Source organism: Hemiscyllium ocellatum, chromosome 8, assembly GCF_020745735.1.
Source record: "Hemiscyllium ocellatum isolate sHemOce1 chromosome 8, sHemOce1.pat.X.cur, whole genome shotgun sequence".
Classification (NCBI taxonomy): Eukaryota; Metazoa; Chordata; class Chondrichthyes; order Orectolobiformes; family Hemiscylliidae; genus Hemiscyllium; species Hemiscyllium ocellatum.
In genome coordinates, this window is record NC_083408.1 from 53,721,857 (window position 1) to 53,742,580 (window position 20,724).

Consider the following 20,724-nt stretch of genomic DNA (forward strand, 5'->3'; position numbering starts at 1 on the left):
ACAAAAGATCTGCAAATGGAGTGAAAATTAGGACAAATGGGAACTTGTATATTTTGACAAGATTTTTTTGTGCGAATGGTGAGAGATTGCACCATTTGGAAATACAGAGAAATCTGTATGTCCTTATGCATCAATTGCAAGAAAGGTAGTTGAAGGCACAGCAAGTAATTAGGAGAGCAAAGAGTGCTTTTTTCTAAAATAAAAGTTGAGGGAAACATTGGCCAATACCAGCAAGGAGCACAGCTGAAGTATTGGCCACCTTATTTAAAAGGGTGCACATGCGTTGGATGAATTTCTAAGAAAGTTTGGTTCACATATGTAGTGGGCAGGCTATTTTATGAGGAAAAGCAGGACAAACCAGAGCTGTATGCATTGGAATTCAAAAGGGTAAATGATGGTTTGAGTGAAACATACAAGATTCTCAGGGAACTTAAACTGCTTGTGGAAAGGATTTCTCTTTAAGGGGTCACAGATTTTTTTAAAAATTGGCAATTTAAAGTAGAGATAAGGAATCTTTTAAGTGGGAATGCAGAGTCAAGGTGAAAATCAGATCAGCCACTGTATTATCGAATAGTGGAGAGAGCTTGGAGAGCCCAGTGACCTGTGCCACTAATTATTGCATCATCCTATTTGGATACAGTCAATGTAGAGGATAAACATCAGTAGAGAGTTGTGTCAATGTACTGGTTTTGCTTTATATATCTATGTAATTCATCAAAACTGGAGTTGCATTTTCCATTTCTCTATATTATAGTAGTGTTTGATTGTAATTTTTCCTAATTCTGCTGACTTACCCTGGTTCATTCAAGCTGCAATCATCCACATGAGTGTAGAGAGTTGTCCAGTTTTGTCCATCTTTGGAAACTTGAAAAACCCAGTTCCGCAGGGCAGACCGACCATAACCACGTGCATGTCGTAAAGTATATGCTGACGGGATCACCCAAAGACCAAGATCAATCGCAAACCAAGCATTCTTATCATCATTCGTGTGACAATTAAGGGCTGAGCTGTCACGACTTAAAATATCTTCCAATCGTCCATATGGTAAATTCCTCCCTTCCGAAGAGGTTACAACCACCAAGCCATAAGCTGCAGGATTCACCCACTCATACGCAGTTCTGCAATTTAACATTAGGATTCTTAAATAAGAAATTCATCAAAAATCTTATAATTGTGGTTATATTATTGACAGATAATTACTCCCGTTACCCATGTTACTTATGTTGTATCACCTCCATGACTCTGAAAATTATTCTCCTATAATTTACTTAATATACTTCAAATCGATTACCTCAGCTGCAGTAAATACCTTCACTCAAAAGCAAATATACCGGCCGTGAGACATAGCAGCTGCTGCCAATTGTACAGCATACTGCAAGATATAATCCAAATGATGGATACAATTTGCATCAGCTATAAATCACAACTTGGATGGAGGTTTCCGAACAGTGCAGTAAGAGTTACTCTTGCTCATTGTTGCAAAACTGAAAGATGTAGGACTATTACATAGAATCTCCAACATAAGCCTTAAGTCAGGTACAGATGCAAGGAGCACAGGAAATCATGTAGCCAGTGTCTCAAACTCAAAACAGCTTTACAAGTAACCTTTTCTTTCTTGGATTACGGTGAAGGAAAATGGTCAAATGCAGAAAACATTTGAGGCACTCTGTACAAAAATTATTCAGTGAACAAATCTTCCCCAAGTAAACAACTGATGTTACAACTGGTTAACTCAAGAACTGAGATTTTCCACATATATATTTATGAAATATTTAAAGGATTTTTTTAAGAAAATGCATCAATTTCAGAAAACCATAGTTTATCTTACTTTGCATTTGTCCCAATCCAGTATATTATTCCATTTTCATCAAAATTATGCTGGTGCCGAAAAGTAAATATTTGTCCTTCACGTAGTTTACGCACAAAGACAAATGTTGCTCTGTCAAAATCATACCACTGTTTTGCCACCTGCACCAAAAAAGTTGAAGTTAGAACCCATGTTTGTTACATTTTCACTTATTCTTTAATATCCTTTTAAGAGATTATTGGCCAGTACAGAGTATAGGAATTCCGTGGTTATGTTGCAGCTGTACAAGGCATTGATTAGGCCCCTTTTCGAATATTGCGTTCAATTCTGGTCTCCTTGCGACAGCAAAGATGTTGTTAAACTTGAAAGGGTGTAGAAAAGATTTACAAGGATGTTGTTGGCATTGGAGGGTTTGAACTATAGAGAGAGGTTAAATAGGCTGGGGTTATTTTCCCTGGAACATCAGAGATGGAGGGATGACAGCAGAGAGAGATCTATAAACTCATTAGGGGTATCGATTGGGTGAATAACTAAGGTCTTTTCCCGAGGTAAGGGAGTCCAAAATTACAGGGTATAGCTTTAAGGTGACAGGGCAAAGATATAAAAGGGACCCAAGGGACAACTTTTCCTTGCAAACAGTGCTGCATCTATGGAATGAGCTGCCAGAGGAAGTAGAGAAGGCAGGTAGGATTACAAAATTTGAAAGGCATCTGATGGGTATATGAACAGAAAGGATTTGGTGATGTACGGCCAAATGCTGGCAAATGAGATTAGATTAATTCAAGATATTAGTTGGCCTGGATGAGTTGAACTAAAAGGTCTGTTTCCATGCTGGACAACTCTTAAGACTCAGTACTTGGGACTTTGAGTCATTACATCAGTTTATTTACCATTTTAAGAAGATACTGCTCCAAGGATTCAACAGTGGCCAATGGTTCCATTTTCAGCATTCTTCCAGTTCTGTCTATCAATGACGTTTCTCCAGGAGCACGTTCCAATCTAAACCTCAGCCTTCTCGTCAGGATCTTGACAGGCGGAAAAGCAGACTAAAAAGATTAGTAGAATTGCACCTAAACTTCAAAGTTAAATGCAACAAATGTCCACATGACTACCTACAAAATTTGAATTAAGATACAAACTTTGCTTAAAAAGTAATAGCTAATGTCAGGTGGGAACTTGAAGCAGAAGAGAATCTGTACAAAATCTGAAATGTCAAATAGTCCTAGACTTTTTCAGTCTCCATACAGTGAGCAGATTAACAGTTTTACCAGGACATTTTGCACTTAAGGCCACATGCCAAGTCAAATGAGTTACAGATTTGGCCATCAGGATTGCTTATAGCGAATAAATATTATTCCTTTGGTATTTAAGAACAAAAACACCAATCACAAAAAATGTGCAACTCTAGAAATATCAAGGAGTAACTTCAAAATACTAGATGAACAGACAAATACATCCAGTGCTGGAGGGAAACAAAAGAATAGAATTCATCATTAAATATTCTCTCTCATACCTGCAAGTTATATGAAGAGCCAGGGGTATCATACAGATGCAGAGGCAGCCTCTCAATAGATTCTAACACTGCTATGAGCTTTCGAACAAGGGCAACAGCTGGCTGACTAAAAAGAAAATGCTGTTACAAAATTAAAATAAATTGTTTACAAAATAAACATTTCTTAAGAAAAGCTCCATCTACCTTTCTTCATCTTCATTTTCACTGAATGCAGTTTTGAAAACATTTATTCGCTCCATTAGTTGGCTACAATCTTGCTTCACATCTAAGTCCACATTCTACAGAGTGAAATAAAATAAGTGAAGTTTGCAAATAACAAAGCAGATCCACAACAAACAAGGGCTCTTTCACAAACTCATACTAACATTGTTGAGGACCGTAAGTAGTGCTTGTACCAGCCCACTGCTGCACATCTCATAGGGCGATATGGTGTTTTCATCCTTTAATAGTACAATCAAGTTTTCCAAGGCAGTTTTCATTAGATCCCTCCATGTAGCCTCTCCATCTACACCCTGGAAAACAAAATGCATCATCTTTTCATCTTGAAATGTTCACCATTCTGCAAATGTTTATCTTTGCAAAAAATCAGTAATATTATAATTCCAACTTTTCATCTGGGCAACCTCAAGTATAAAAAGAGACACACATCATTTTCACTTGCTAAGGAACATTCTGACATGCTGGAGTTTACAAGATTGGACAAATAGTCTGAATATGACAAGAACTAGTCATCAACATAGTCTTTATCAGAATGTGTGCAGCAATAACCTCAATACTTCTGCAGGATTTAAATGTCTGCAGCAGCTTAGAAGAGGTAGCACACCAAAAATACAAGTTTGCAACAATTTGGAAAACTCAGTCAGAAGAACAGTGTCTGCAAAGCTCTGTGGGATTCAGGAAAAATGCAAGTTCATCAACCAAGATGTGATAATGCTTCTGAAAGAGGGACGTACTATATAGATAATACGATATCCCACTACAGCAGAACATGAGTGGTCAAGGAAATTCTTACCAATTCAACCATTACCCTTTTGGCTATGTTAAAATGACATACCTGAATTTTTCAAATATGCAAACTTAGCATGCCTGCGATTCACTGTTAGATTACTCCAGCAATAGCTATTAGAGGGCTTATCATAAACAATTTGAGGCAATGAATTTGTACTTGCAGAGTTACATTGTACTTTGCTCAAAATCTGCATGGATTCATGTGGAACTCGGAGCTCAAAAACTGCATGAATTTATGTAAAACTCCATTATCTCACTTTTTAGATTAGAATCAATCTAAACATCATGGCAGAGACAGAACACAGGGGGGCCAACATCTTCAACATATTGTCTAGCTATCATCATTGTTAATCCCTAACCCGAGAAGGCAACTTTAAAAAAAAAAGGTTTTGTGGTGATTTACACATGAAAGTGTAACTATCACTGCATTCTAACAGATGGAAGGCTGAACAGACAATCAAATTTTTCAATGTATAATTTCAGTTACATCACACTAAATTTTTGCTACAAATTCTGTGTTACGATCAAGCCCTTCACTATCACCTGAAGGAGCGTCGCTCCGAAAACTAGTGTGCTTCCAATTAAACCTGTTGGACTATAACCTGGTGTTGAGATTCTGAAATTTGAGGCAAAGTTACCTTCAATGTTCCCCTCGTCTTGACTTTCAAGTAGTCCTTCATAGATATCTTTGCACGCTTTCATCCTACTCAAAGTCTCATTTTACACAGCTGCTTTTCTTATCTCTCTTCACACATTATACTAAAACTCTGATGAAACTGTACCACTGTATTTGTTATGAAAGAAGAATGCAGCCCTACACCGTGCAATTCCCTTTTGGGAAAACTTGTAGGGCAAGAAGTGGAGGATCCAAAAAAATTAAGAATGTCTCTTTCCATTGAGACATGCAAATTCAATTCCTCATCCACTATTTCAATCTCTCTACTTCCTCTGAATGTTCCTTACAAAGACACAAAAGAACAAGAAATGACAACTTCATCATAGTAGAGTCTTCACAGTTGTTCAGAATACTCAACATAATTTATTCACAACAGCCTTCTAATTGCAATAAGTTAGCCAGATTGCTGTTGCTATCAGGAGAATTTAGAGTCCCAGAGCGGAGCATACTGGGTACTGACCATAAAGGGGATTCATATTACTGATCTATTGGTCACATTTTAGGAGAAAGTGAAAACAGCAGATACTGGACAGAGTAGAGTGTGTGATGCTGGAAAAACACAGATCAGGCAGCATCCGAGGAGGAAGAGAACTGCCGTTTTGGGCATAAGCCCTTCATCAGGAGATTTTAATCAATTAGTTGCTAAGCTTAGAGGAACTGATCACACAAGCCCCACCCTGAAACAGACATCCCATTATCAATATCCTATGGATGCTTTTACAGTACAGCATGCATTTAGATAGACTGGCAAAACTCCTAACAGCAAAATTTGATAGATACCTGAATTAGGTTTGGATTTCAATTAAAATGCTCTGGAAAGCAATAGCAATATTTAATACTAAATACTATTACAGAAGCCAGTTAATCTTAAATCCACATATGAATTTTACTTACTTGTCTGTTAGCATGAAGCTCCCATGCACTCTCAAGTTGCGTTGCTATGTTACGCAATGTGACCACCACACCTCGAGGCATACTTTCCACAGCCTTAAAATGATCATCATATAAATCTCTGGCCATGGTTCTAACCTGCAAAGAAAAATTGGTTAAAAAGTCTTTCAAAATAATATATTCCTATTTAATTAAGTAATTACTACATGAGGTAAAAGGACCTGGGTATTGGGAGTAACAGCACGAAAAGAGAATTTACTAACAGGAAACATAGTCAGTCAGGCAAGTTGATCACTGTTCGATCTGCAAACTAACTGTTCAAGAGCTGCATGGTGGTCAGCCATTCTCTATCTTCCTGTTTGCCTTTAACTTGCAGTGTGACCAGCTTTCGGAATGTGTTAGCCACGTGGTTTCTGCCTCAGTGACTCTAGTGTCACTGAAAGACTGAAACCCAGAACTCCAGCTTGTGTAGCTGGTACACAGTTTTTAAAAAAAAAATCATGGGAAAAAGGGCATTGGAGTCTGGGGCCAAATTTATTTCTAATCTCTATTTGCCTTTGAGAAGTGGCAGTGAGTTGCTTTCTTGAACCACTGCAATCCATCTGGTGTAGGTAAATCAGCAGTGCTGTTAGGAAGGGAGCTTCAGGATTTTGACCCATCACTGAAAAAACTGCAATATAATTCCAAGTCAGGATAGTCAGTGTCTTGAAGGGGAACTTCCAGATGATGGTGTTCCCAGGTATCTGCTGCCTTTGTCCTTCTAGATGGTAGCTGATGTGGGTGTGAAAGGAGCCTTGGTGAACTTCTGTGTAGATGGTACATGCTGCTACTACTGAACTACAGAGGTGCTGCCCACATTTAAACTTGCGCCAAGACATGTTCACCTGTCATCTAAACACTTGAGGAACTACATTTGCCTCCAGCAGTCAAAGACTCATTTTGAATCATCTTCATTTTCAAATCACTTCACTGTCTTGACCCCCTGTAACCAGCTTCACAACCCTCCAAGATATCAGCAAGTGTTTAATTCTTACCTCAAGCATCCCTAATTTTAATGGCTTCATTGAGAGACGGATTAACAAAGAAGCTCATGCTAACCTAAGTGGTCAACATCATTCATGTTAGTAAATAATTTCATTTGCATTTCAAATTGAATGCAAACTCACCTTCTGTTTAGTTTTCTCCAGTTTTGATTTTAGCTTTCTACCTCTTTTACCAGTCCAGCCAGCTACAAATTCCGATCCTTGAAAATAAAAAATAAGCTTTAAATCAATTTATTCTTCTTCTAATGAAGAATTGCATGTATACATTTTTTTTTAAACATTACAGCGTGGTACAGGCCCTTCGGCGCTCGATGTTGCGCCACCCAGTCTTACTAATCTGAAGCCCATCCATCTACACTATTCCATTTACACTATTCCATTTACATCCATATGCCTGTCCAATGAAGATTTAAATAAACTTTAACTTGGCAAATCTACTACCATTGCAGGCAATGCATTCCATATCCTTACTACTGAGTAAAGAAGAAATTACCTCTGACATCTGTCTTATACCTATCTCCCCTCACTTTAAAGTTGTGCCCCCTTGTGTTTGCCTTCTCCATGCTTGGAAAAAGGCTCTCCCTGACCACCCTATCTAACCCTCTGATTATCTTGTAAGTTTCTATTAAGTCACCTATCAACCTCCTCCTCTCTAGTGAGAACAATCTCAAGGCCCTCAGCCTTTCCTCGTAAGACATTCCCTCCATAACAGGCAACATCCTAGTAAATCTCCTCTTTACCCTCTCCAAAGCTTGAACATCCTTCTTATAATGCGGTGACCAGAACTGTACACAATATTCCAAGTGTGGCCGCACCAGAGCTTTGTACAGCTGCAGCATAAGCTCCTGGTTCCAGAACTCAATCCCTGGATTAATAAAAGGCCAACACATGCCTTCTTAACAACCCTGTTAATCTGGATGGCAACTTTCAGGGATCTGTGTACACGGACACCAAGATCCCTCTGCTCATCCAAACTCCCTAGACTCCTACCATTAGCCCAGTATTCTGCATTCCGATTACTCTGTCCAAAGTGTATCACCTCACAATTGTCCACATTAAATTCCATTTGCCACTTCTCAGCCCAGCTCTGCATCTTATATCTCTCTGCAACCTACTACATTGTTCATCATTATTCAGAACTCTACCTACCTTAGTGTCGTCCGCAGATTTGCTAACTCACCCTTCTATGCCCTCATCCAGGTGATTTATAAAAATGATGATGAACGGCAGTGGACCCAACACTGACCCTTGTGGTACGGCGCTAGTAACTGGACACCAAGATGAACATGCTTCATCAACTACAACCCTCTGTTTTCTTTCAGTAAGCCAACTACTGATCCAAACTGCTATGTCTCCCACAATTCCATTCCTCCACATTTAGTATAATAGCCTACTGTGGGGAACCTTATCGAACGCCTTGCTGAAATCCATATACACCACATCAACCGGTTTACTCTCATTTATGATCACAGGATCAGTTAAAGGATTGCAATCATTGTTATCATGTAGGAAAGATAAAAATATTTTCATATCACAGTCAACAATTGCAAGTGCATCCTTACCAAGTGATGTTTCTGCAGTAAATGAATGCTTGGTTCCCCGATTGGACTCAAACACAAATCCAGGCAGATCCTCCTTCAATATAGTGGCCTGCTGACCATCAGAATTGTGTATTGCAATTTCTCCTTCCTTTAGACAGGTGAGGGACCAGTTGCCTACAGTAAGTTTTGTTGGCCCAGGTGCAGTCAGAATGGGTTGGCTTGTGGTTGCTGGTTTGACTTGACTTCGAGCCCGTTGCAACTTCTCCAAGAATTCACTTCTGCTTTCTGTCACACAGATAGACAAAATTATTTCACACAGCTGTCAGATCTTCATTACCACTAAACAGCAAAACCATGCTAATAATAATGGTTAAATCAATTATCTAAACCTTTGCACTGTAAATGCCAAAATAGGATCTCAATTTTTGTTATTTTGTAGCAGTCTTACAAGTTGACTCCATGTTACACCTTAATGTTTACAATACATTGGTCCATAAGTAAACAAGTCAATGTTCAGTTAAGTTGCAACTAAAAATAAGTGGCAATATAGTAAGAGTAGCAGCAGTAAGCAGAACCCAGGAACATTCCCACAAAGAAAAAAAAAATCCACTATTTTCACAAAATGCTACAGCTTCTTGGATACAAGTGAAAATATTAGCTTAGAGAAACATGGGACAAAGACCAGACCGCCTATGGCTAATCAAAGGAAACCAGTGTGTAAATTAGTACACACACGTTTTGGGAAAATAACAACTCATGCTCAGGTATGAACATTGATATTCCACAATTGTCATTCTCCACTTTTAAACCTTATTGCCTTACTATCACAGGGCCACGTGCAAGACCAATCTCTGTACATATATGCTTGTTCTGCACGGTCCAACAGATAGATGAAGAAGCTCTTGCTTAAATTTTTTCTTCCCTGTCCTGCAACACATGAAGTTAAATGTAGCAGCTTATTCTACCCATGCTGACAAGGAGGAGTTTAAGGGCAGGATTTTCTTCCCAGCAGCCAAAACAAAAATGAGGACACACTGACTGCTTAACTGAAAAATTGTTTTAGGAGAACTGTTGGATAAATTGCCTGCTGTCGAGAATGCAAGATTGGGTTAACCTTTAAAGGTATCCTCAAAAGACAGATAAATGCCACCTTTAAGGACTTCAATTCAGGCAAGAGAGAATGTAACCTTGTCCATCCCTGTAAAGTTTTTGATAATACAAGCGAGCAGCCAACATGACATTTCACCAGCAAATCACACTTGCAAACTAAATCAACATGGGCTTGTACATTTTTGCTCAGACAAACAAACATGGGAAATTGGTAAAGTGCATGGCTCAGTGCAAAAATCACAATACATGAGCTCACTGAGCCATCTAGGAACCTACATGCTTGAACGTGTATTGAATACACACACTTTACCTGAGCTGTCAGAGCCACCTTCTGGACTTCCACTAGAATACATGGTAGCTAGTTTCCCATCCAAAATGAATCGAAACCATCCATTACTACCATTTGACAATTCTAAGGCAGCTGCATCACTCCAGATGTATAAACAATCCCTTCCCCTGATGATAGACCAATCTCTCCAATGGTATGGCTTGCCTTGCTGAATTTCTTTCGCATCTTCTTGAGGCTCATCATCCTAAAAAGGAAATTACAGCCAGTTACAAATGTGAATCTACACCTTATTTGCAACAACTAACTTAAACCCCCAGATACCAGTAACAATAATGCTGACCAATTATCAACAGAACTACAGCAGTATTTGTTTCAGCACTGCTTCAGTCAGTTTAAATGCAGATAAAACCAAATACTGATTTCTATTATGTTATACGTCATTGCAACCAAAATAGAGTGGCGTTTACAAACAAGAGTTAACACTTAGTATATGGTAAATGCTCAAAAGAAACTTTTAACAGTACTGTTCAATTAAAAACATAATTGATGGCACCAAGTGAGAAACTATGATTTACAGCAACATTTTCAGAGTTAGTTTCTCAACACGTTAGTTGCCCAAAATATTCACCTCGGATCTCAGATGATTTTTCTTTTTAGTGTTGCACTAGTTCAGAGTCCTCTTCACTTCAGAATGGAGGCATCCATGGAAGAACAAATCTAAACCTAAATGATATGCCTTTCTTGATAGTGTTATGGAAAGTAAGTGGTTTCAATTTTAGACAACCTTTGTCCCTTTTGAGATCCAATTTGATGCCTTAGATTTTTGCCTGTGAATGTTCATATTAGTAGATCTTAGAACGGATGTGCACACACGCATATTTGCACACATCAGTCATACGGGCAGGTGCAGAGACTCCAGAAACTTTGCATAGTCATCATCATGCAAGGCATTTCAAGCAGCTAATTTTGTGCAGTAACCTCTTAAAAGTTAATGCACTATAAAAGCTACACTGTAAACTGGACCCACAATTAACACAATTTCTTCATCCATAACTACACAAAATTCAGAAGTTCAATTTCTGCACACACAGGTTACTTGACATACATGATTGTGAAGTATACAGAACCAAATGGCTTAATGATAGCTGCCACAATAGCATTTTAATTATGCCCAACAGAAAATCCGTGCCATACAGTCATAAAAGGCTTTTTGTTCTCCACAAATACTTTTGACTCAATACTTTGGGTAAGCACTTTATGTATATCTCATGTTTAAACTGACGTGCACAAGCTTTGGCTATTGCATGACAGGAGAACCAGCTGCTATAAATGTTGCTACCTCAATATCCAGGATATGGGTTTGTGTTATTTGTAATTGACCACACGAGTTGTGGAAGCTGATGAAAAGATAGCACTTCTAAAGGAAACAATTATCCTTTCATGGGCTACTTTTTTTGCAGCACTCTTTATACCTCAGTAAACACACTTACATCCTCAAATAGAAAGTAAGAGAAGAGTTAACGGGTATGCATAGCTAGGCATAATCAGTCCATGTTCAACAGCAGCTACTCCAAGGACTCTTGCTGTGCAGTGGTAGTGTCCCTACCTCTCGGCCAGAAAGTCTGAGTTCAAGCCCTAGCCATCCAAGAGCAGCCTCAGCAAGATGACATCAAAATATTCAGCAGCTTTCCCTGAGGTAAGTGGTGGTGGTAACGCAGTGTCATTATACTGGACTAGTAATCCAGACAGTAAGGCTAATGTGTTAGTTACACGGGTTCAAATCACACCATTGCAGATCAATCAATAAACATCTGAAATGAAAATAAAAGGCCACTCTGATAGTTAAATTTGCTGGTTTTTATAAAAATAAATCTGCCTTGGAGTCTGAGACTCCAAAATCCTTATCTCAAGTGTCGTGAACCTCAGTTTAACTACCATTCTAGTTGAAGAAGTAGAAGTTAAACATTTACTCTGATATAAACTCCATAATCCTCACTAGATGGAAATGGAAATGCAAACATCTCAGTATGCAGAAAGATTATAACTCTAGAGAACATTTTTTGTTCTATATAATCTGTCGCATAAGTCAACAGATATGTCAGGTGATGGTTTAAATGATAAAAAAAATTCATCACTTAAAACGTTGTTCAAAAGGTGCCATGGCTAGAGTTACTTTTAACCTTCACACAGATGCCAGATATTATATGTAAATTCTATGGAACTGAGCTCTAGTCACTTGAATTTTGCACAATCTTGAAACACAGAATTTGCAGATTACCAGAAAATAAACTACAGCACTACTATCAGGAGAAAAAAAATAAACTGGTTCAGTTGGGCAGTACTCTTATCCATTGTCATTGAGGAATGATGATCTTGCAATAATAAACATCAAGTGAAATTTGTTTCAGGTATGCAAATTTGTTATTAATAAAGATCCTGCACACCTTATCAGGCTTGCAATCCTCTTCATTTTCATCATCTGAAGATGGTCCTGCCAAGGTGGATACTTTGTTGATTACACCAAGCCTTGCAAGTTGGTCCAGAAATAGGTCACCTCCTTTGTCTACCAGATCCCGTATGATCTGCAAAGCTAGTAAGTGGCCGTCATCATCATCCTGTATAAAAAAAATATCAGTTTGCTGCAACATAATTTAAAATTAAATTGTTAAATTTTCAAATACAGATTAATTCATCTGCTTCAATATAGAACATAGAATAAGCAATTTTATCAGTGATCAGCTAGTTAAAAATACACTGGAACTGAATGCCCCTGTTTCAACCACACACAGGAATGTAAGCATGACTGCAACAGAATGCAAATGCCACTGCAAAGTAGTTGCCACTCTTTCTCATGGTTCAATTTTCTCAAATGGCACAAAATGATTTTACTACTCATCCACACAAATTATCAAGCAAACATTTATAAAACTTTTACATAATAAAATGCCATTCAGAAGCACATCAAATAAAATCTGACTAAAGCCAAATGAGATACCAGGAAAGGTGGCCTAACATTTAATCAAAGGAGACATTTTATAGACAGGTAGAGGCAAAGAGCTTTAACTGTGAATTCCAAAGTTCACAGCTGAGAAAGCCATGTTGTACAGTTGGTGTCAGCTGTGGCACCGTAATTAACATGGATTGGTCTCAATGCCGATCTTGGGTAAGAGAAGAAAATAAACTGCAGTTATCACTATCGTTAACTTGCAGGAGTAATTGGAAATATACATGGGATGATCAAGGAAAGGATTAATCGCTGTTTTGGTCCTTCTTGGTAGAAAGCCTTCAAATAAATATGTTCAAGATTCACACACAACAAAGGTCTGCATAAACCCCAATATCACTTAGCATTTCATTAAAACAAACACACGGAGAAATTTTAAAAGAGCTGGACAAATTTTGGAGCACGTAATTGGGTCATTACCACACAATCACATGTTCTTAGAATGATTTCCCTGGACAAAGCTGAGGCAAGCGATCAGACTATCCAAAACCTCGCCCGGGGATCTGCAATAGTCACATCTCAATTTAACATTTCTCGCTGATAAAATGGCTATATAAAAAATAGACAAGATGATCAACAGAGAGAAAAAAAAAAATCAAATTTTAGCAGTGTTAACAGTTTGGTAAACCATACACAATTAGTTGTTGTTTCACTGTTGTCATCTGGAGCATTAATACTGTGCAAATACCAAATGTAATCATTTTTGCACTTTATGTTATGTTTTAAAACTCACACACTATAGTGGAAAAAAAAACAGTAAAACAGTGCAATGAACAATGCCACTGACTTTTGTAAGAAAGCTGTTACATATATTAATTGGGCTATTCTTAAATTCAAAATTAGTGCCTTCAAAATATGCTAGTGCAGCAGAGTACCTAGTGCTTCAATTTATGATCATATTGTGAAGTTTCACAACTGTACATCAGTCATACTCCAAAAACTATCCAGCCACATAGACACTTAGATGAGAAAGGTTTTACTTTAAATTGGCTGCCTCAAATGACCAGTTTCAGTACGACTCAACTGTAATTATCAGCTTGCATTTTGAAAAGGGTGCCAAGGTATAACTAAGTTATCAGACACTAGATCTTCAATATAAAACACAGAAGCTGCAGCACTGAAATGCTGCCTTAAGTAACTCTTAAAATTTTTACTATGAAGTCTGACCTCTTGATCTAGGACTGTAGCCGTAATTTCTACTAGCACTGTAGGCAAGTTGTGGCCTGCATCCGAATCGCATACTTCCTTCAAAAGTGCTTCAGAACAATAGTGTACCATCTTTCGAACAAGAGCAAGACTAGCTTTCCTAGAAATTACAATGGGAAAATAATTATTGACCATTGCATAATAGAGATACTGAGCTGAAAAACAAGCCTGAAAATTAAGTTCATATTGGGGACAGATAACATCAATAAATCATTCTTATGATTCATTGGACAATCTTTGTGCGTTTTGGTGCAAGTTCTTTGTTTCAATATAGATACGTGAAAAATGGACACAGTAAAAGTGAATTTCCAACAACTGAGTTCAGTGTTATACATGATAATCATTTTTGATATTGAAAGCAATTTTTGAGAAGATTTGTAGTTCAGGAGGAGGATTTGGACGTTTGGGTTAGTGATGTCATTTCCTGTGAAGTCTTCCTATACCACCCCCTGAGAAAATGAACAGGAAGTGACTTCACCACAGGAAATATCATTACCGGTCCAAAGAAACCCAAACATACAAATAGAAAGCAGGAATTTTCAGTCTTGCTTCGCATGAGGTCCACTGAAGATATTACCGAGTAAGGTAACAAAACGTCTGGAAATGAACCTTTCAGCTCAGCGAGCAAACCTACATCCAAAATTGAAAGCAATATAAATAGCAAAATCAAGGGAAGACTTCATATGGTGTTGTTCTAATGTTTAATTTTAACTTAATTTACACAATTTATAAACTGCATTGCAGAATGCTGGTAATTTGAATAAATTACATTGTGATCAGTACCTAAATAATTAATAAACAAAAATTCAGAAACACCTGAAGACAGGAGCATGAATGTACAGAGGAACCTCTATTATCCAAATACCAATTATTCGAAAATTGGATTATCCAAAAGGAGATCGAGGTCCCGATGGAAACATTACATCAAAGACGTGTTTCCAACAGTGATCATACAGGCACCGTCACCAAATGACTGACTGCCCATCCTTCCACGCTCCCCACACTTTCCCTGGAGTTCTACACAGAAATTTTCCCTAAGCCCCCCTTCCCCAGATAATCTCTCCAACATTGTCCTGCACAGGGCAAAAGTGGAACCGGTCAAAAAGTTGCAGTACAAAAGTTGTGTGTGGGGCTGTCACTGCGCATGTGCGCACACTATTGGGAGATTTACATCACAAAGGCAACTGCAGTAGTCTTGTTGTTGATGTCCAGTCCAGCTGCCCCAGAGAGGGGGCGGGTGTGTACTAGGTTGGGGGGCCGGGGTGGGGTGCCCCCCCGAGGGTGGTGTTGGATGGGGTTGGGGGCACGGTCTCGTGCGCAGTGTGCTGCTACAGTCTCCTGAAGGGGGAGCAGACTTTGAAAACTCGAGCCCTAGAGGAAAGGAATTTAAATCAATTTACCGAACAGTCGATTATCCGAGCGAAATAGTACCTGTCCATCACGTTCAGATAAATCGATGTTCCCCTGTATTTCACCAAAATATCGTTGCATCTACTTTCCTTACAAGTTAGAGTGGCCACTAGAGTGAAAAATGCAAAGTAAATTTTTGGTCTCAGCTCCAAGTGGATGATGGGAAAGAAAATCAAGTATTTCTTGGAATACTTAAAGACCAGAGTACCAAGAGGGGGAAAAGGAGGCTTTATGAAATCTTACAAGTTGTAGTGTGGTTAAAATTTGTGTACTTGAATTGCAATAATTGCTGATATTGGTGTTTATTTCAGTATGGAACTATAAGAATCAAAACATGAAGTACACACCCAAATAAGAAGCTTCCGGAGAGTCCCTTTGTATCTTCCTAATACAAACAGCAATTTCTGCTTGAACTGTGCATTTTGTGGATATTTTCCAGCTAAAAGCTGATTTGAACTAGAAGTGCTCAAATTGGAAATGCAGAGACCAGTACATAAACACTACTTACTTCAGCCTTGTGAGATTTGCCTTCTGTGTGTTAGCCAGTGAGAGATTTATTTTAGGTCAACTGGTAACCAAATCTCTTGAATGCTTGTTGAGAGGCACAGGCTCATGACTCAGAGGAGTTTATGTATAAATTTCAAGCTGCCATAAGCTCAGTGAATAAAGCATTCAAAGAGCAATTTAATAGGTTAGTCCAACTTTTTTGCACAAGGGAATATTTTTTCAATTTTATTCTAAATCACAGGGCAGAATTGCCTTGATGAGAAGTTGAGTAGGTGGGAGGTGGTGGCAAGACTAGAGGGAATAGATGGTGGTTATGGTTGGGATGAGAAGGATGGCGCACACATGGACCAGTGAGTCTCTACCAGTCTTGTCTTTCAACCTCACCTTCCTGCTCTCCCTCTTTTCCCCTTTAATTCCTTTCTTCACTTCTTTGTAGTGGTGGCTATTTCCCCAGGTGTTTCCACCTCAATTCCTGATAACAGTCCCAGTCACCAACCCAATCCCAGCAGCTCAGGCCCAGTCCTGGACCTCCACTCTACTGTTAAACATAAATGTTAGGATAAAATGGCAGACACAATAAAAATAAACAAATCTGAAGATAAATTCAAAACAATATAGGACTGTGCTTTCCATTTCTTAAAGAAATGTTCTGGTATTTGGCTGACAATATACAAACACATGGCAGTCAGATGAGGAACCACAGGCCAAATATTGGACAATCTTGCAATGATGGAACCACTGCGCCACACACTTAAATATGGTTTTGGAATGCAGATAGAATTACAAAATGCTAAGATGTTGTTTTTGCTTTAATGGGCATTCATACATAACTTAAATCACTGAGGAATTTTAACACTGCCAGCACCCTTTATTCAGAATTTAAAACATTGCAGTGAGAGGGGTGAATTGCAATCTTTTCTGGTGAGTAGGATTCAGACAACAATGACATAAGAAAGCTACAAAGAATATTCAGCTCAACTATTGCGACCTGTAGTATGTACTGAGACTTGGATAAAGGTTATAAATAGTCTATCACACTATAATGAGGAGTAAACTCTGTGATACGATGATTAAATATTACCAAATTAGGTTAGCACCACAATTAATCCTTCAAAATTGGCTCATTGCACAATGTAGTTCACCAGATCAATAAACTCGTTGGGGGATGGTGCCATAATGGCAACATAACAGGATTAATAATGACTGGAGGTCATACATTCAAACCCCACCACACAGCTAGCAGGATGTAGAATGAAATACATCTGGAATCAACAAGATCTTGGTCACCATCACAAGTAGTTGCAAAAACTCATCTGGTTTATCAATGACGGTTAAGGAAGGAAATCTATTGCCTTCATCTGGCCTGGCCTGAAGACAGTTTTCAGCTCAACACTCTAAGGCAATTGGGGACAAGCAACATTGACCTTGCCAGTGATACTCACATCCAACTAAAGAATGAAAAGATGTGATAGAGGGTATGTACGCATAGTTCTCTTTGGAAACAAAGACCACCTGAAATTGCTGTTAATGCGAATGATCTGTTCTTTTCCCCATACAAATGCATAGTTTAACTGATGAAGACAGCAGATAGACTTCTGCACAAGTATTTTTAAGCTATTGTGGTTCTGTTCGCCGAGCTGGAAGTTTTTGTTGCAAACGTTTCGTCCCCTGGCTAGGAGACATCATCAGTGCTCTGGAGCCTCCTGCGAAGCGCTTCTTTGATGTTTCTTCCGGTATTTATAGTGGTCTGTCCTTGCCCCTTCCGGGTGTCAGTTTCAGCTGTCCGCTGTGGTTGGTATATTGGGTCCAGGTCGATGTGTTTGTTGATGGAGTTTGTGGATGAATGCCATACCTCTAGGAATTCCCTGGCTGTTCTCTGTCTGGCTTGCCCTATGATAGTGGTGTTTTCCCAGTCGAATTCATGTTGCTTGTTGTCTGAGTGTGTGGCTACTAGAGATAGCTGGTCGTGTCGTTTCGTGGCTAGTTGATGTTCATGTATGCGGATTGTTAGCTGTCTTCCTGTTTGTCCTATATAGTGTTTTGTGCAGTCCTTGCATGGTATTTTGTACATTACAAAATACCATGCAAGGACTGCACAAAACACTATATAGGACAAACAGGAAGACAGCTAACAATCCGCATACATGAACATCAACTAGCCACGAAACGACACGACCAGCTATCCCTAGTAGCCACACACTCAGACAACAAGCAACATGAATTCGACTGGGAAAACACCACTATCATAGGGCAAGCCAGACAGAGAACAGCCAGGGAATTCCTAGAGGCATGGCATTCATCCACAAACTCCATCAACAAACACATCGACCTGGACCCAATATACCAACCACTACAGCGGACAGCTGAAACTGACACCCGGAAGGGGCAAGGACAGACCACTATAAATACCGGAAGAAACATCAAAGAAGCGCTTCGCAGGAGGCTCCAGAGCACTGATGATGTCTCCTAGCCAGGGGACGAAACGTTTGCAACAAAAACTTCCAGCTCGGCGAACAGAACCACAACAACGAGCACCCAAGCTACAAATCTTCGCACAAACCTTGAATATTTTTAAGCTAGCTTAATGAAACCCGTTTCATCCTATGCTTCCAATCACAATGTTCTTCATCAAATAATTCAAACGCAAATCTGAATTAAAATACTTAATTTTACATTCCAAGAACTATAATAGAATAAATAATTTAATTGACAATTTTTTTTATTAACACAAACGTTACACAGTGGAACCTAAACACAGTAAATGTCTTGATATTTTGACTGGAGTGACAAAACTGGCTGCTATTTATACTCACTTCGCCTTTTACAAGTAGTTTACAAAATTTCTCTTTGCCATCTACTAGTTAAGCACCAATAGTTGTGCATTACAGACTATGGAGCTAATGGAATTTGATTCTGGCAAAGGGAAATCACCATTTTGGTGTCTGAAAGTTATCACCTAAACCCTGGGAAATACTGTGCTGGTTCAGTGACAGATAGTATCTTAACAACAGTGACAAGCTCTTTGGGAAACCATGTTCCAATGATAAGCAGAGATAATTAAGGTTTAGATCAAAATCAAATTACAAAACAATTAAGTTTTTCCTTAAAAGTTGCTAACAAAATGCTTATGACATAAAACAAGAAATCTCAACCAATTTGAAAAATATACCTGATGGATGGCAACATAGTTTGTTGAAATGTCTGTGCAAATACTGGCAACAATCTCTTCAAATATAATGGAGCCATTTCAGGATCTCCCTTTGGTTCATTTCCATCTTCCTCCTCCCTGTTGGCATCTTTCTTTTTCTTATCTTCACCTTTATTCACTGGACACATCCAATCTCCTAAAGGCAAAATGGTTAAAATACACTTCTTGTAAATGCTTCTCTGTTGGGGAAATATTGTTCACAGTGGAAGGAATACTACTTCAAGGAGGAATAAAATTTGTTCCTCACCTTTAGCACCCAACTCAAAAATCAAGCACTCCTTGAGCAAAAACAGTCCAACCAGATTTTGATAGACAGTTGCACCTTGTCAAATTTATGGCCGCCACAAAAACATTTACAATTCCTGTCCATGACCAGCTTGTAGACACAGACAGACAGAGTGATAGAGAGGGAGGCAAAGTGAGACAGATAGGCAGGGCGAGAAAACAAAGCAAGAAAGAAAACAGGATTTTGGCTTCTCCAACCTCAGCAAGACTTTACAAGAGAAGGCTGTTTACCAAACAAACCACTTGCTCATTTCTTTCTACAGTTATACTGACAGTTATGTACAGCTAGATAAATTACTTAATATAAATATGGATATAAATGCTTAAGCTTAGGTGTTTGACAATAAAAGATGTGAAGGTAGTCACAAAATCCCATGCTTAAAACATGCCTCATTTCTAATGCTGAAATTTACTATGTGGAGAATCATCGCTGGGCAGTGATCACACCTACTCAAACTTCAGTACTCAAGACATCAAGAGAATTTCATTCCAATTTGAAATGATAAATAGTTATTAATTTTACTGATACTAGTAACATTGAAAAACTATGGTAAAGATAATTTGTTGCAGTTAAAAATCAAGTACCGGGTCAATTATTTAGTGCAAACCTGTGGCAATCTGAAGCATTTCAAAATTGAGAGCATTTCTCTCTCCACCTCCCCCTGGTACCAATGTAATTCACTGGAATTCTCCAGATGGTGTGTACTGTTATTGTTGAATATACTAAAAGTTAGAGACTGAAAGATTGTTTTGAAACCACAGATACAGGAGATATGCAAGTAGGGTAGGAAAGTGGAATCGATTTAGATTAGATTAGAATAGATTAGATTCACTACAGTGTGAAAACAGGGCCTTCAGCCCAACAAGTCCACACCAACCCTCCAAACAGCAACCCACCCAGACTCATTCCTCTTTATTCACCCAACACTATAGGCAATTTAGCACAGCCAATTCACCTCATCTGCACGTTTTTGGAATGTGGGAGGAAACCAGAGCACTCGGAGGAAACCCATGCAGACACGGGGAGAATATGCAAATTCCACACACAGATGCCCAAGGCAGGAATTGAACCCAGATCCCTGGTGCTGCGAGGCAGCAGTGCTAACTACTGAGCCACCATGCTAATTAAATGGTGAAGCAGATTTGAATGTTGCTTGGTTTAATTCTGTTGTCATTTAATGTTCTGAAGAAACATGGTAAACTTTGATTCAAGATAAAATTCTAAA

At 38.7% G+C, this 20,724-nt stretch overlaps 1 protein-coding gene across 5 annotated transcripts in view; it reads right to left on the reverse strand.

Annotated features, from left to right (window-relative positions):
- hectd1 (HECT domain containing 1) overlaps positions 1–20,724 on the reverse strand; it is an 82,465-nt gene that overhangs the window by 36,819 nt on the left and 24,922 nt on the right. For 3 of the 5 annotated variants that reach the window (XM_060829036.1, XM_060829034.1, XM_060829032.1), the window contains exons 10-22: positions 19,175–19,349; positions 14,050–14,188; positions 12,323–12,493; positions 9,900–10,122; positions 8,501–8,764; positions 7,062–7,138; positions 5,899–6,033; positions 3,686–3,832; positions 3,504–3,598; positions 3,321–3,426; positions 2,698–2,853; positions 1,829–1,968; positions 795–1,118 (exon numbers count right to left, since the gene is read on the reverse strand). In XM_060829036.1, the coding sequence (XP_060685019.1) occupies positions 795–1,118; positions 1,829–1,968; positions 2,698–2,853; positions 3,321–3,426; positions 3,504–3,598; positions 3,686–3,832; positions 5,899–6,033; positions 7,062–7,138; positions 8,501–8,764; positions 9,900–10,122; positions 12,323–12,493; positions 14,050–14,188; positions 19,175–19,349 (2,152 nt within the window). The remainder of the gene's footprint in view (positions 1–794; positions 1,119–1,828; positions 1,969–2,697; positions 2,854–3,320; positions 3,427–3,503; positions 3,599–3,685; positions 3,833–5,898; positions 6,034–7,061; positions 7,139–8,500; positions 8,765–9,899; positions 10,123–12,322; positions 12,494–14,049; positions 14,189–19,174; positions 19,350–20,724) is intronic. The other 2 variants (XM_060829035.1, XM_060829033.1) reach the window with 1 other exon arrangement.